Genomic DNA, 15215 nt, shown 5'->3' on the forward strand with positions numbered 1-15215 from the left:
TAATTGGTCAACATAATGCTGGGTTTGGTTAACCAGAATAGCAGAACAATACAAATAGCTTACTAATGCCAATTTCTTACATATGAAAAAGTCCCACCCTCAAGCTATTTACTCAGAACTGAACATTTAGAGATTTAATTATTTTTGTGGTTTCACCTACAGTTTTAGGTCGGCCTCAAGCCCAATAACAGCAAATAAATGCAGGTAAATATATCCCCCCCCCTCCTCATTTTTGCATCATTTTCTAACTTCCCTGCATGTGTACATTGAGCAGGTACACAGCCAGATGCTTATGCCTTTGTGGCCATCATCGCAATGTTTTACTGAAAAGTCTTTTTTTTGTCAACTTAAAATCATTCAGATCACTATTGCTTATGATCACTGTCATTTACTCATCCAAAACAAAATGGTGTACAAATAAAAAAAATAGTTTTCAAGAATTGCTACAAATGTACATATGTGTCAACGCTGGAACTTGTTAGGCTGGAAATTGCAAAGGTTAACTAAGACTTGGCTTGTTTTCAAAACTCCACGTTGCAAAGCAAACTAAATCACCTTATCTCCTTAGGGCGTATGAAAGCTAGACAGGAGACATCTCATTCCCTGCATATAAGGACTTTTACCTTCCGTCTGTTATGCCTCTAAATTTCACATGGTCTTGCATAAAATTCACATGGTTAACTAGGTATCTGCGGCCAACATCCATGATTTTAATATAGGACAACTCCCTACAACAGAAAACAAAGAGTTAACTTCACATTTAAAAACAATCTTGACATCCATGTACAACTAAGCTGTTACAAAACTATGAACATCTTAACTTCATTCCCAAGCGTGAAATGAATGAATCAAGTTCTGCATAACTTTTCAGCTGCTTTCACCTCTGAATTTACTTTGTATTTTGAAATATGTATTTAAAAAATGAAGGTGGGATAGGTTTACTTCATAAGAAATGTTTCACTTTGCCAGGATTTAGACATAGTATTATTATTTAAAAGAGGTTGAATCAATTGTTAAATCTGCCAACATCCCATCAAAATATAACATCTAGTCAATGAATTTATCTGCAGAAATATCTTGGTGATTCAAGGGACTTTTTAGGCAATAAATACTTAGTCTGCTCAGTACCTATATGTATTATGCTTGGTAAAGCTCCTCAGTGCAGTGGTCCCCAACCTTTTGGACGTCACGGACCACTAAATTTACAGACTCTGGACATTTGTTTTTCTGGATACCAGTAAGTATCCTCTTCAACAAAGTCCTACCATGATAGCAGATGGCCTATAAGTGAATGGTAGAACTTTGTTTGTTTGGGCAGAGGAGACTTACTGGTATCCAGAAAAAACAAATGCAGATTAAGGGGAAAAAAATAATAAGGGAGAAAACAATTAAAAAAAAATCTACATTTCGAACATTCCTAGATTACCTTGCGAGTTTAGACCATAAAAAAAATGGCTACAAAAATGCAGCCATCCTGTAAACCGTTGCCTATATATAGACTAAGTATAATACACTGTACTAAAGGAAAGGGAGATGGTGTAAGAAATTACATACTTATCAAAGTTTTCATCCAGCGTCTCATAAGTGTTCTTGTAGCAATCTATCCTCTTCATGAAATCTTCAGTGGCCTCCTCAATGGTACAGTTTAAGTAGTCTGGGCTGCCCAACTTTACTTGCTACAAATAAAAGGAGATACACCTGTAAGTAAGTTTTAGTTTTTCTAATTCTTACAGCAGCATCAGATTGTTTCCCTATGCAGTTCATCATGACAACACTGCGACCAACTAAAGTCCTAGGCTTGATTGTTTCCAGCGACTGCGACCGTTTACTTAAAAATGGGGTAAATACGAATAAAAGTACCCGCAGTAACAGTGCTAACACTTTGGGGTTTCTGTAGTGACTGAACTTGCGTCTTATCTAGCTGAATATTCACATAGAGAACAAATATTTTTTGTTAGAGAAAAGTAATGACCAAATCAGTGTGCTGCCGACCAATTGCCCATTCATTGGTTGAAATATGTTTTGGGCCAGTTTGAACTGCTCCAGAACACCGGGCTCAGTGGACTAGAACCTGGCTGTGTGTCACAGTATTATTTTTGAGTACTTGGATAATGCCCATACAGGAGAATTATACTCCATGTGGACACTGTATTTTCTAGCATTAGTACAGCTGTTCATAACGTCATTTAGCAGTTTGCTGCCCCAGATCATGAAACAGCAGACAAATAATGACCGAAATGGTTTACAATAACGCATCCCCCTGCTCAATGTACCCACTCCCTGTAGACCATAACAATGCTGTTGCTTAAAACAAACGCTAAAGACTGAGCATTTATCTGTATGAAATCTTCAAATGTGAAAGGTTTATTCTAACCAAGAATAAATGGTAAAGATTGGGTATATTACTTACCACAATGTTCTCTGCAATAACTTCCGGGTCCACACACACCGACTCCACAAAGAATGTCTATATGTACAGGGAGGAAAGGAGACATTTTTAGTTCATGAATTATTTACAAGTAGGCCAGAAATTACTTTTTCTGATCAAATAATTGCAATAATTCTATCCATTGGTGGCCTATGTCATTTTAAATTTGATGTAAATAGAAACTATCCTATGACAAGGATTCAGAAAGATTTACCTTTAAATCAGAACTAAACCTGCTTGACATACCTATCCACGTTTCATTGAAGGGTGCTGCCATCTTCTTGTTCTTCTTCCTCCTTCTGTCGATCTTTGGCGATATAATTGGCCTTGTCAGGATGATGCAAATCCCACGCAGGAGTTCATTCCGGGCACACGCATGGGAAGCGGAGATTTCTTTGGCAACCAAAGCTGACGCTGTGCAGTTCAGATTTGACAGCAGCAGAAAAGACATAATATTGCAGAAGGGACATTGCCTGTCTGTCTGCAATACTGACCTGCCTGATCATGGAAATTTAAAAGTGGAACTAGTTCAAATAAATACCCGTATTGAAAGAGATACAAGGACTACAGAAAATGGAAGCCTCACAAGTGTCAACCCAATTTAAAATAAATACTTCTGCATTTAGGCTGCGTACAGACGTTCAATAATTGTCGTTGGAAACGATCTTTCACAACAAAAAAAACCGAAACAAGCGCTGTATATACAGCTCTGTCCTGCTCTATGGAGAGGGGAGGGGTAGAACGACGGAGCGGCACCCGGCTGTGCTCTCTCCCCTTCACTTGTATTACAATCGTTATTCGTTAGCGGATCGGCCAAGATGTCAGACGAGCATTATACACACGCCAGATTCTCATCTGATACTAGTCCTGAAGCGATTATCGGAAGAGAATCATCCGACGTGTGTATGTAGTCTTACTAACCCGAAACCAAGAGCCAATTCAGAATTTCTGGCTCAATCCCCATCCTACTCCCAGGGACAATTTGCTACCAACTTTTTTAAAGAGAGATTTTACCCAAATTGGAAGTAAAGGGGCATTTCAAATACTTCTGCAAAAGCTTTCTGTACGTATTGCCCTTTTAAACTAAAGCCTATATGTACATAGCCTTAAGCTTTAGAAAAAGCAGATTATTTTTTAGTTTTTGAAATTGTTACCAGGCCTGGGATTGGTAGAGGAAAAAAAAGTAAACATGAAATGCTGCTTCCACTTGTTAATGCTGTAAAACACACACACACACACACCAATATAATCCCACAAATGAATGGTATAACACTACTTACTTTGAATCCATGCTGATCAGTAAATTTAAGAATGGTCTCCCTCCTCTCCCGTGTTGTGTTTGTTGCATCAAAAACCTGAAGGTGGAAAAATGCCTCATTACCAATACACACAAGAAACCAGTAATATAATATGTCCATGCACAGCTAGGACTGAAGCAGCAGAATGTATAAATTAGGACTAGCACAAGCCTGCATTCTGCTAAAGGACTTTGTGATCAGTACACAGACAAATACACTGCTGTTTTGTTTACAGATTAGTTTTTCACAAAAAATTAATCTCAATAAGTGAAAAAGCTGTGTGATAGGAACGGCAATTTTCTGATTCACATGCTATACACTGGTTCCATCAAAAGGCGTACTGAGCTGGAATTGGCATAGTCAGGCTAGGAAGTTTCCTACAAGAAAAGCAGGGTTCTTCCCAAGCCCTTTTAGCCGGGCGCACAACCCGGCACTTTTTAGCACCCACCCCGCTGTTTTTGGGTGGTTACTGAAGCGTTTGGTCACAATACAGGTGCTGCCACCCACGTACAATTTCTTCCCACCCGGCTTAAAAAAATTTCTGGGTTAAGCACTGAAGAGGTTTAGTGAAGTAGCCGCTTGTAAGGGTGCTGCACTTATATATATATTTTATTTTTTATTTTTTTTTCTTTACATATAGCGGTCTTCTACCCTTTTATGTAAAGTGAAAATGTTGAGTTTAGGTACGCTTTAAGGATGTGTTGGATGCACAAATGAGAAAAAAGGAAAAATACGATATTGTCTGTAGCACATAAGCCATGTCCTTGTAAGTTAGCACCAAGTGTATTCACAGTTAGACAATTATGAAAGGGATTTATGAAATTAAGACTGATGATGAAAGTGTGCAACAAAACCATTGGAAAACCAACGACTAAACATTGCAAGTTATTCTCTCCTCTAAAATATAACAGCACTTGTTAAAACAGAAAGCTAGCCAAACTACCCAGAATCAACATACAGTCCATAAATTATGTAATGATTGCTTTTATTACAGTCTTCTATGGCCCATTTTGTTTCGTTACAGACTACATTCAAGACTTTGGTAACTCCAAGGATTATTTTATATCATTAGAGTAGTGTGTGGTGGATATCTATATATTTTGATTGTGCCTAACTCTGGTTTATATAAAGGTAATTAAATAAAAGACAGAGAAAGATAGATAGAGTTTTCGGGACAAATATAGAAAATATAATTTGTAGTACAAATTTACATACAAAATTATGAAAGAATAAAAAGGGTAAAAAGAATATAATTATTTCATAACTTTGTATGTAAACTTGTACTACAAATTATATTTTCTATATTTGTGCCGAAAACTCTATCTTTCCCTGTCTTTTATTTAATGTATTTAAAAACAGAGGTCTTTGTTCTGAAACCTACTCTAGTTAAAGCTAAACATCCCATTAGCAAGAGACATGTTTGGCAACAATGTGGATTTAATGTATTATAACTTCACAGTCCATAGTCATGTCACTAGCTGTTCCTCTAACGGGCTCACAATCTACCGTCCCTACCATAGTCAAAGGTCAATTTTGGGAGGGAAGCCATTTACCTAACTGCATGTACATGGAGGAAACCCACGCAAACAAGGAGAACCTGCAAACTCCATGCAGATAGTGTCCCGGCTGGGATTTGAACCTGGGACCCAGTGCTGCAAAGGCAAGAGTGCTAACCACTGAGCCACCATGCTGTTTTTAGAACCTTTATCAAAAGTAAATAAAGATAAATGAACAAAGCCAGACCAATTTTTCACACGCTCTGCTTTCAATTATATTTTGCATCACTCAATAATCTGACTTTAAATTTTTACTTTAATTTAAATGGACCTTGAAAGTTTTTGTTCCCGTTATTTTAACAGTTTAAAAGGGAACAACAGCTTTAAGACCTTCTACAAGGCCAGCAGTCAACAATTATAAACACTTAGTATATTATGGGATTCTAGTTCTCAGACAGCCGTGTGTCCTTGCATAAAGATAAGCTGTGAACCTTGTATTACACATTCTGTGCGATCAAGCAGTAAAATGAAATATATTCCAATATATTATGTTAAAGCAAAACTCTTTCATGTAAGGTACACCTCTAATTGTCTGAGGTCAGTCATTATTATTATTATTAATATTATTAATAATACACAGGATTTAAAAAGCACCAAATATTATGCAGCGCTGTACATTAGTCATCTGAATTGCCATTGAAAATGGTCATTTTGTGATCAATCTTTGCCGGTAAATTAAACTCATGCCTTGGTAAAGGGGTAATTTGTAATATTGCCATGTGGGTGCTGAAAGCCAATTGTGGTAGCTGTTCTGAGGAGTGATTTGGGGATTCCAGCAAGTAATCCAACCCAAACAGAGTATTCATTCATGAACTGATTACTACAAACCTAAACCAAGAGGTATTTTTCTTTTAAATCACCGAATCATTTCGTATACCTAATGTAATCTTTTAATGATAAATGATATTTCAGCTATTATTAATGATAATGAAATAATGAAAACCATCTATGCATGCTGACATTTTCAGTCACTGCTGTTTATGTCCCTTCTTGGGAGATTAACCCCCCTATATGTCTTGATCACGGTCATCAAGACAAAAACTGATGAGAAACATTTGAATTGTCATTGAAGCAAAATATAAGAGGAAGATCCACTGGGGAACTATAGACCAAGGTGATCTTCCTGTTCCTATCAAAACACTGCAAAATAGGCATTATTTTCACTTTTGTGAGATGTACCTTCATTTCCTGTTCCTTCTTCGAGACACAGTAAAGCAGGACACAGAAAAAATAACTAGGCACTTTAAATCTTTCCATATCATAGAATCCATAAAATAGTTTTGCTTTATATACACACACACACACACAACGCTTACAACAAACTACAGTAAATACCTTCTATCCTTTCCTGCCTTTTTCAAATAAGATCCTGTGCAGATCAGCAATGGAGGGAAGCTATGAAAGGTTATATTTGTTTTCCCTTCCTACAAAGTCTGAGTTTATTGCAAAATAAAAAAACAGACATTTTATAGGCAGAGTGCCTGAAAATTGTCAAGGTTTTGTGGATTTAGAAGGTAAATTACAAATCACTTATATTCAGTGATTAATATTTGGATGACAAGCCTCAATTCTGCATATATTCGTCATAAACAAAAAATAAATAAAAATAAGGGTCACAAACAGTGCTCCTTTTTTAATATTATTATTATTAATAATAATAAACAGGATTTATATAGCACCAGCATATTACGCAGCGTTGTACAGTAAATAGGGGTTGCAAATGACAGACAGTGACACAGGAGGAGAGGACCCTGTCCCGAAGAGCTTGCAATCTAGGAGGTGGGGGAAGTATCACACAATAGGAGGGGAGATTTATTAAATAGCAAAGTCATACTGGACTTATATACTCACAGCCACATGCCCGCCTTCATCTACAAGATACTTTCTGACATCTTCTAAAGCCAATAAGGCACACTGCCTGTAGGAAAAGTAGTATGAAAGAAAAAGTGTTAAAAGCTTGACTTTATTAAACAAAGCTGTAAATTATAGATGCCAGACATGTGTATTGAACAGCAGCAAACTTTTGGGAACTTTATAACGACTGGGTAATCCCCAAGTAGATAACAGCAACAATAAAAGTCCCTCTGAATGAGGACAGAGGTGGCTTTGTGTGTAATCTAGGTCAGGGTACAAGGGGGCTGGAGGGCTTTACATGGACAATCTCCAGCATGCTCTGGATTTAGAGCCAGAAAGGAAACCAAACTTAAACCAGTTAAAAGGAAACTGCTGAGGTTACCCAATTTATGTTCACTCTAGTACCATACTAAATTTGATCAGTTGGTAAACAGTTAAAACATTCTGGTGACTTCAATATAGTGATTTACATGGTCACACTCCTAAACCTTTAACAAGCATGTAACGTCAAAGCTAACGGTATATTTCTTTATTTTATTTTTTACAGGTCACTGAAAGTATTCACACTTTGCCTAACAGAATTGGTAATTTTCCTTTGTATATTACATATAGATCATCATAAAAAATACTCACTTCCGTATTTTCTGTCCCTCTTCATTATCCGGAAGGAAAAATTCAAAGGAGCTGAAGCTCTTCACAAGATCCCTGCGGTACTGCCCGACATTAAACACTGAAAAAAACGACAACCTTGTAATACATGGTCCTAAAGTGTGCCTAAACATTGTGACTTTACATGGATAAGGTAGAAAACCCTTCTAAAAAAGTAAAAATGTTGTTTAAGTGCAACACGGTCCCTTGATCGCCGTGGCGGAGAGCCTTCCGAGATACTTACGTCATGCATCCCGGGAGACTCTGGCTGCTCCTTCTGCGTATGCCCTGATCTTCTGTGCATTTTTTCCAGCAAGGGGAACGATGCCGATCTCAAGCATGCACATTTTTTTTATTTTTAGTTTAGTTCCGCTAGTAGAGCGCCCAAGCACAGGTATTTTAATATGCAGCTGTTGATTTGCCTTTAAGGTGCAACCTCAGAATCTTATCTTTGTTTCACCAACAAGTAAGCCAACAAACAAGGGAAGTATTGGGACACCTGACCTCCATAAGTGTTCAGTGACTCATTAAATAATGAAGCAAGGATAATTTCCCAAAATGTTGAAACCCTGATATATTTAAAATGCTAATCAGAATTTATCTAACTCCCAACAGCATTTACTTCAGTGTTACTATACGTACATTGGCATTACTTATTAAACATTAGATTCGGTTTTTTTTTTCTTTAACTGTGATTTTTCCACTTCTACTAAAGAATGGGGAGATAATATGAGGAGTGCAGTGCAGAGCTGTCTTATCATAAGAAATGGATAAATGAAGTCCAATGCTCCAAGGTAAAAAGACAACTGTAGTTTAGCATATATCTGAAGAAGGGATGTCAGAGATAACTATATTCCAAAGATCATACAGCTTTCATCTTCCTCAGATCATTTTATTTTATTATTTTAAGTACAGCAATACTGACATGACTGTCAAGGCAAAGAGCAATGTACAAAGAAATTGAACTCTTACTTGAAGTCACGTAATGTAACAACCATGGCTTTCCTCCATAGATACAGTGGATTAAGGCCACCTGAACATCCAAATGTGTTAATCACAGGATCATTAAAGCGTACCTAAACTCACAGCGGTGGCGATCGAGATTTAATGGGAGCGCAGGAAGTCACGCATCCCGGGAAGCTCTGGCTGCTCCGAGATCAGGCCATACACAGAAGGATCATCATTTCCACCAAAGAGGAAAGAGATGCCGATCTCACACATGTGCAGTAAGATCGGCTCTCTTTTTACCCCCCTCATAGCAGCTACATCACACGATCTCCTGCACAGGGTGAAACTGGATGACTGAGCAAAAAGACCGAAAGTGAAGGCAGAAGATGGCGGCACCTGGAGCTTCCTCTGCACCAAAAGGAAGAGGAATCACAGAACGACGCAGGACCTAAACCAACACCATGGAGCAGCGGTCCCCAACCTTCACTTGATGGAGGAAAATTCAAGTGCTGTACAACCAAACAGAAGGTGGAAAAAAAGTAGAAAAATCTAAACTTTCTTCCAGCTTATACTTATCACACTGCAAGCACTACAAAATCTTCTATGGAAACTTCAGGTAACCAAATTATTCAACTGACGATCTTATCACCGCTGCGGACCACTTCCGGTCCGCGGATGGTGGTTGGGTGCCGCTTCGTTTTCAATAATGGATCATGTACTCGCGGCCCACTGAAAACACCGCCGCGGACCGGTAGTGGGCCGCGGCCCGGTGGTTGGGGACCGCTGCCATGGAGGATCTGTGGGATTAAAGGCAATTGTAATTTTTTTTTATTTTAGTTTAGTTCCACTTTTGGGTAACTGCCCCTTTCCCTGCCAGCAGATTAGTTTTTGTGGTCTCTGTACAATTGGGTGTTTTGTGTCCAAGCTCAAGGTATGGGTGAAAACAAAGGGGGAAAAAATCCTGAAAAAGACATCTAGGGCAATCTATAATGCATTCTAGAGTTCATATTACCTTTGATAGCTTGATACACACTAGGCTATATTATACTCTTATCACAAAGATTTTTGAGAACCAAAGCACTATTGGAATATTTCAAATATTTACTTTTGTCAAGCTTTGTCACAACCAAAACATGACAACATCTCATGCTTGACTCGCCTACAAAATTGCTCTTAAGAACTTCACTTGATGGAGGAAAATTCAAGTGCTGTACAACCAAACAGAAGGTGGAAAAAAAGTAGAAAAATCTAAAACTTTCTTCCAGCTTATACTTATCACACTGCAAGCACTACAAAATCTTCTATGGAAACTTCAGGTAACCAAATTATTCAACTGACGATCTTATTCTATCATGGATATGAATATTGAAAACTGGAAAGCCACAGTGCCAAAAATATGATTCTGTTCGATACGAACAGTCGGGCTAGTCTTATACATTCAGGGTGTACAGGGGGTCGCCCGACACCATTCATGAATCCATCTGGCCGACCATTGTACAAGTCAATGCAGAAAGAACAGCTGGGTGCCGCTCTCTCGATCTTTCCCACTCTCCATGGAACAAGGCGGTACTGTATGTACATCGCTCATCTGCCACTCTGTACATCGCTTGTCTGCTTTATTGTTTAGCCCAGTTGTCTTAATTTTTATTAAATTCCACACAGAAATAATTTGAACTAAGGGATAAGTCATACTGCTTTAAACAGTGCTTATAGGTTTGTAAGTAAGTCAAAAGATTCTCTAAGCAGTAGTGTCAAACTCCACAGGCCAAATCTGACCCGAAAAGTCCTTTTATTTTGGCCCCCCAAAAAATGAATAATATGAATTGCAGCTGGCCCGCCACTACTGCAATCAGTAGTAACGTCGGGCCAGCTGCAATTCATATTAACCCCCCTAGCAGTATTGCCGGAGTGTGACTTGAGGTAGATTTTACGTGCTAAAAGCGGTAATCCCGAGTCACATTCAGGGTCGCTTTAAACTTAAAAAAAAACAAAAAAAAAACACTTACCTTGCTCCGTTGGCGTCCCCCATCGTCCTGCTGGTCCCCACAGGTCCTAGGGACAGGTACTTCCTCTTTGATCTTCCGATGGCGAATGCAGAGACGATCTCTGGGTGACAGTTTCCCAGTGACGTCGGTGCGGGCGCGAGGAGCGGCGGGAAACTCAAATAATTTTGTATTGGACTTAATATAAATTAACTGTATTGAGTCCAATACAAAGAAATCTTCATATAATATATATAAAACATATATATATATATATATATATATATATTATACATGCTTCTGTACAGTTATATTACGTTTCACTATTTTTTTTTTAAACAGATTGTTGTGTTTTTTTATTTATAGTTTATAATTCAATTTATTAAATATTGGACATATTTCGGTGAGTTATGCCTAAGAATTATAGCCTACAATGTAAAATAAATTTCCATGCAAAAAAATATAATGCTTTTTGCATGGAAATACGGAGAGAATTAGAGCGCTAGGGGGTTCTGTTCTATAGACGCGAGTACAATGACGCTACTACAATTCCCGGCATCACTCCCATGTCTAGACCAGTGGCCTCTCGGCCTATGCATGGCCCCGCATTTTATAGACACAAGTAATGCCGGGAATTGTAGTAGCGGCATCACTTGTGTCTATTGAACAGCAGCCTATGCGTGGACCCTGCAGAGTTTATACTGACAGGTAAGTCAGAGAATTGTGTAGAGAATGCAATGTGAAACCAAATAATGCAGCATCTCATATGGTTTCACATTGCATTCTCTGGCAAAGTAAAGCAATTAGAAAAAATAAGAAGAAGCAACAAGACTACTTCCTCTACTTTACTACTGACAACCATGCAGATTACACCAAAATGAAAATTTTGTCACACTCCAGGATAAACAAAATTCACTTCTCTTCTGCATAACCTATTGTGGTCTATTTTTCCATCATGCAGTACTCTAGGGATCTATTTATCAAGCTAATAATGAATCTGACATTCACTAAATCATCTCCTTGTGGAGAATCTCCCAGGTTCATGCTTTTTAACAGAAGTAATTAAATCTTCACCAGGGAATGTTTCCTTGAATGTCAGATTCACTGCTTTATAAATAGACCCCCAAGTGTAGGGACACACCCATTCTACACTGTAAATTTCAAATTTGGCCAGTAACTTGGTCTACGTTTTTAATTTCGTCCTTCTGTGTATTTGAGTTTGACACCCCTGCTCTAAGACATAGCGTGTCCAGTATGATTGATTACGTGGGTTGGGGGGTTTAACACGTGAATATTTTACAACAGTCCTTCAGTGGTCCTTCAGTAACACTTTCATAGTCATCAAAATTTACATAAATTACCTACCTTTGGTTGGTACACCAATCCAGTTTAAATAGCGGGTCAGTTTCTTGGAGATGTAAGTCTTGCCCCGGGCGGGGAGGCCGACCATCACAATGACAGTGGGGCAATTGGTCATGCATACTGCCAAGATAAAAAAAACAAAAAGGAAAACAAGTTTATAAGGTTACAGGATAAACCACAAAAAAAAAAAAAGATATGTGAAATAACTTTTTTTTTGTTTTAATTTATTTTTTGCAATATTTATACAACATGACATTATAACTCAGTAAAACATCAGCAGCACAACATAATAAAATAATATTGACCAAACATAACAAATAAAAAAAAGGTAACATATACCATAACTCTAGACATTTCTTAACTTCACATATACAAACCGTGGTGAAAGAACTTTTGATCGCATTTACGATGTTAAACACTCACACTATTATACACATAATATACTTATCACAAAGCCTAAAGATTTTTGAGAATCAAAACACTATTAAAGCACTAACTAGCCACCAACTCTTTTCTCCTATCCAAAAGAGCAATGGATCTTTGTCTTGACCTTCCCAGCTAAAGCTTGATCCTGCTCTAGCGCACTTCTTTAGGAAGAATACGTGTTGCTGGGTGGCGAGCTAAAAAGTAAATGAGCAAGACATATACCTTTATTTGTTTTAGGAAAATGTAATTTAGGGAAAAAATATCTAATATTTCTGCTTCTTTTCATGCAACACTCATAAAGGCCAACTTGTGAGGCATGTAAAATCCGGGTCCCTTTATTAACATCGCTGTGATTTTGTACATTGTCTGAATTTTAATTCATTTGATCTCATAACCTGAAAGATGTCTTAATTGCCACTATATATGCTGTAACTGTAAGTACAAGGCCATGGAGTCAGGGGCATAGAATTTAATGTATACAAGTGTGTAAAGTGGGAGTTGGTACGTGTTGTGAAAATATCGGCATGATAGTAGGAAGGAAGTGATGAAAGCAGATAAATACACCCTGCGAATGGCAAATGTCCAAGTGTTACAAAACAGCCATGCTTCTTAAACCAGACCTAAACTCAAAAATTTTACTTTAAATAATGGGTTGTCTACCCCTCTATGTAAAGTAAAAAAATGTATTTATTATTTTTTTAGTGCACCCTAAAAAAAAAAAAAAAAAAAAAACACACATGGGAGCGCAGGATACGTCACACATCATGGGGGGCTCTTGGCTGCTCCTCCTTGCGCATGCAGAAGGAGCCCTTTCATTAATTGGAATAAAAATGCTGATCTTACGCAAGCGCAGTGATATCGGTAATCTTTTTTCCCCCATCTACGTTACCCAATCTTGCGCCTGTGCAGTGCGAATTCGGGTGAGGTAGGAGGAAGAATGTGGAAGAAGAGAGCAGACGATGTTGGTGCCCGGCGCAGAGGCTGAATACGGATAGCGGGATGATGCGGGACCCAAATGAAGAAACCTCCTGAAGGATTGACGAACCTGCGGGATTAAAGGTGTTTTTTTATTTTGGGCTCAGTTCCACTTTAAGGGAAAAGCAGAAGAATCTCCAATGTCCAGCAATTGGCCCTATAGTAGGAGAGATCAAGTTAAGACAACCCCCGTATAAAGAATGCAGGGCATAGGAGAAAGATGGCTGGCTGTGAGCAGTAACGTCTTGATGCGCGCAGTAGACAGCTGCCAATATGGTTCTGCACCCGCCAGGACTTTTTGCCACTCCCAGTGTGTATTCTACCCGCTTTCATCACTTCCTCTTTCAGTGCGGATATTTCACATACCAATTGCTCTTCTGAAGAAGCAAAGATTTTTTGGGAAACGTGTCAAGATTTGCCCACTACGTTGCTGTAAAACTATAGATACTTTTATACACAGAGTCCTGGCAACATTCAGACCACATAAATGCTGTGTGTTGTCATCCTACAATACAACGTAACAGTGGGGTGCATTTCTAGCAGACTGACTTATGTTCTTCAAAGGAAGAATTACAGGGAAATGTAAAGAGATTTTTTCTACCTTTACATAAAATTAACCAACCACCAATACGAGCTATAGGAGGACCAATAATAAACTATTATCATTACACTGTATTTATATAGTGCCAACATGTTACGCAGCGCTGTACAAAGTCCATAATCATATCACTAGCTGTCCCTCAAAGGAGCTTACAATCTAATGTCCCTACCATAGTCATATATCTTTATCACAGTCTAAGGGCAATTTTTAAGGAAAGCAAATTAACCTCACTGCATGTTTTTGGAATGTGGGAGTAAACTGGAGTACCCAGAGGAAACACAGCAAACACAGGGAGATCCTGCAAACTCCATGCAGATAGTGTCCTGTCTGAGATTTGAACCTGGAACCCAGCGCTGCAAATACCAGAGTGCTAACCACTGAGCCAGCATGCTGCCCGTACTGAATATTTGTAACAAAACCAAACTGCATCTCTTCCAATAATGCGCTGCAGACATAAGGACCACTTAAAAATGAGAAGAAGAAAAAACACAAGATAAAAAAATATTTGGGCATTTAATCTTTAGCATGACATTGAAGCAAGACGAATGAGAGTGCTGGATGCTGAAACTGGCGATGTAAACCTGCGGGGAAGAAATGATCCAAGAAAAGATCACTGCAGCCTGCAAGCTCTGCACTGACCCAAACAGTAAACCATTTATTTTTATATCAAAGTGTTTCTTCATTTTCATTGCTTATGTTGGTTTTATTTTGGGAGGCAAAAAAAAAAAAAAAATTTCAGACTGAATGAAAATTACAGCATCAGTTGAAGCAGATCTCTGCAGATTGTGCTAGAAGTACCCAGCTCAATATGTCTGTCACTGTGCCAACCTTTTCCAAGACCCGTTTACTGCGTCACCAGCATGAGATGCAATGCATGCAGCCAAGTACAATGCCAGCACTCATCATGCATTGTGTGTCCTCGCATGCTATTATTTGCCGAATCTCTCTGGTTGTGCTGCTGTCCTAATATAAATAATTAGGGTAAAAGATGATTTTGCAAGGTGAAAAATAATAGAGAAAGCTGGGGGGGGGGGTTGGCAGTAAAAAAGATGTCAAAAAGTTATTGGCCCCCGCACCATGGCCACTACCTAACCTGCACTGCCCTACACCCCTCTCCCAAATTATTACCAGTTTTTT

General features: G+C 38.4%; 1 protein-coding gene across 1 annotated transcript in view; it reads right to left on the reverse strand.

Moving 5' to 3' along the window:
* LOC140337360 (6-phosphofructo-2-kinase/fructose-2,6-bisphosphatase 4-like) overlaps positions 1-15215 on the reverse strand; it is a 31182-nt gene that overhangs the window by 13485 nt on the left and 2482 nt on the right. The window contains 8 exon segments of the mRNA XM_072421085.1: positions 258-285; positions 640-728; positions 1555-1676; positions 2411-2467; positions 3709-3783; positions 7134-7200; positions 7770-7866; positions 12080-12196. Of these exon segments, the coding sequence (XP_072277186.1) occupies positions 258-285; positions 640-728; positions 1555-1676; positions 2411-2467; positions 3709-3783; positions 7134-7200; positions 7770-7866; positions 12080-12196 (652 nt within the window).

Source organism: Pyxicephalus adspersus, chromosome 8 (assembly GCF_032062135.1).
Source record: "Pyxicephalus adspersus chromosome 8, UCB_Pads_2.0, whole genome shotgun sequence".
Classification (NCBI taxonomy): Eukaryota; Metazoa; Chordata; class Amphibia; order Anura; family Pyxicephalidae; genus Pyxicephalus; species Pyxicephalus adspersus.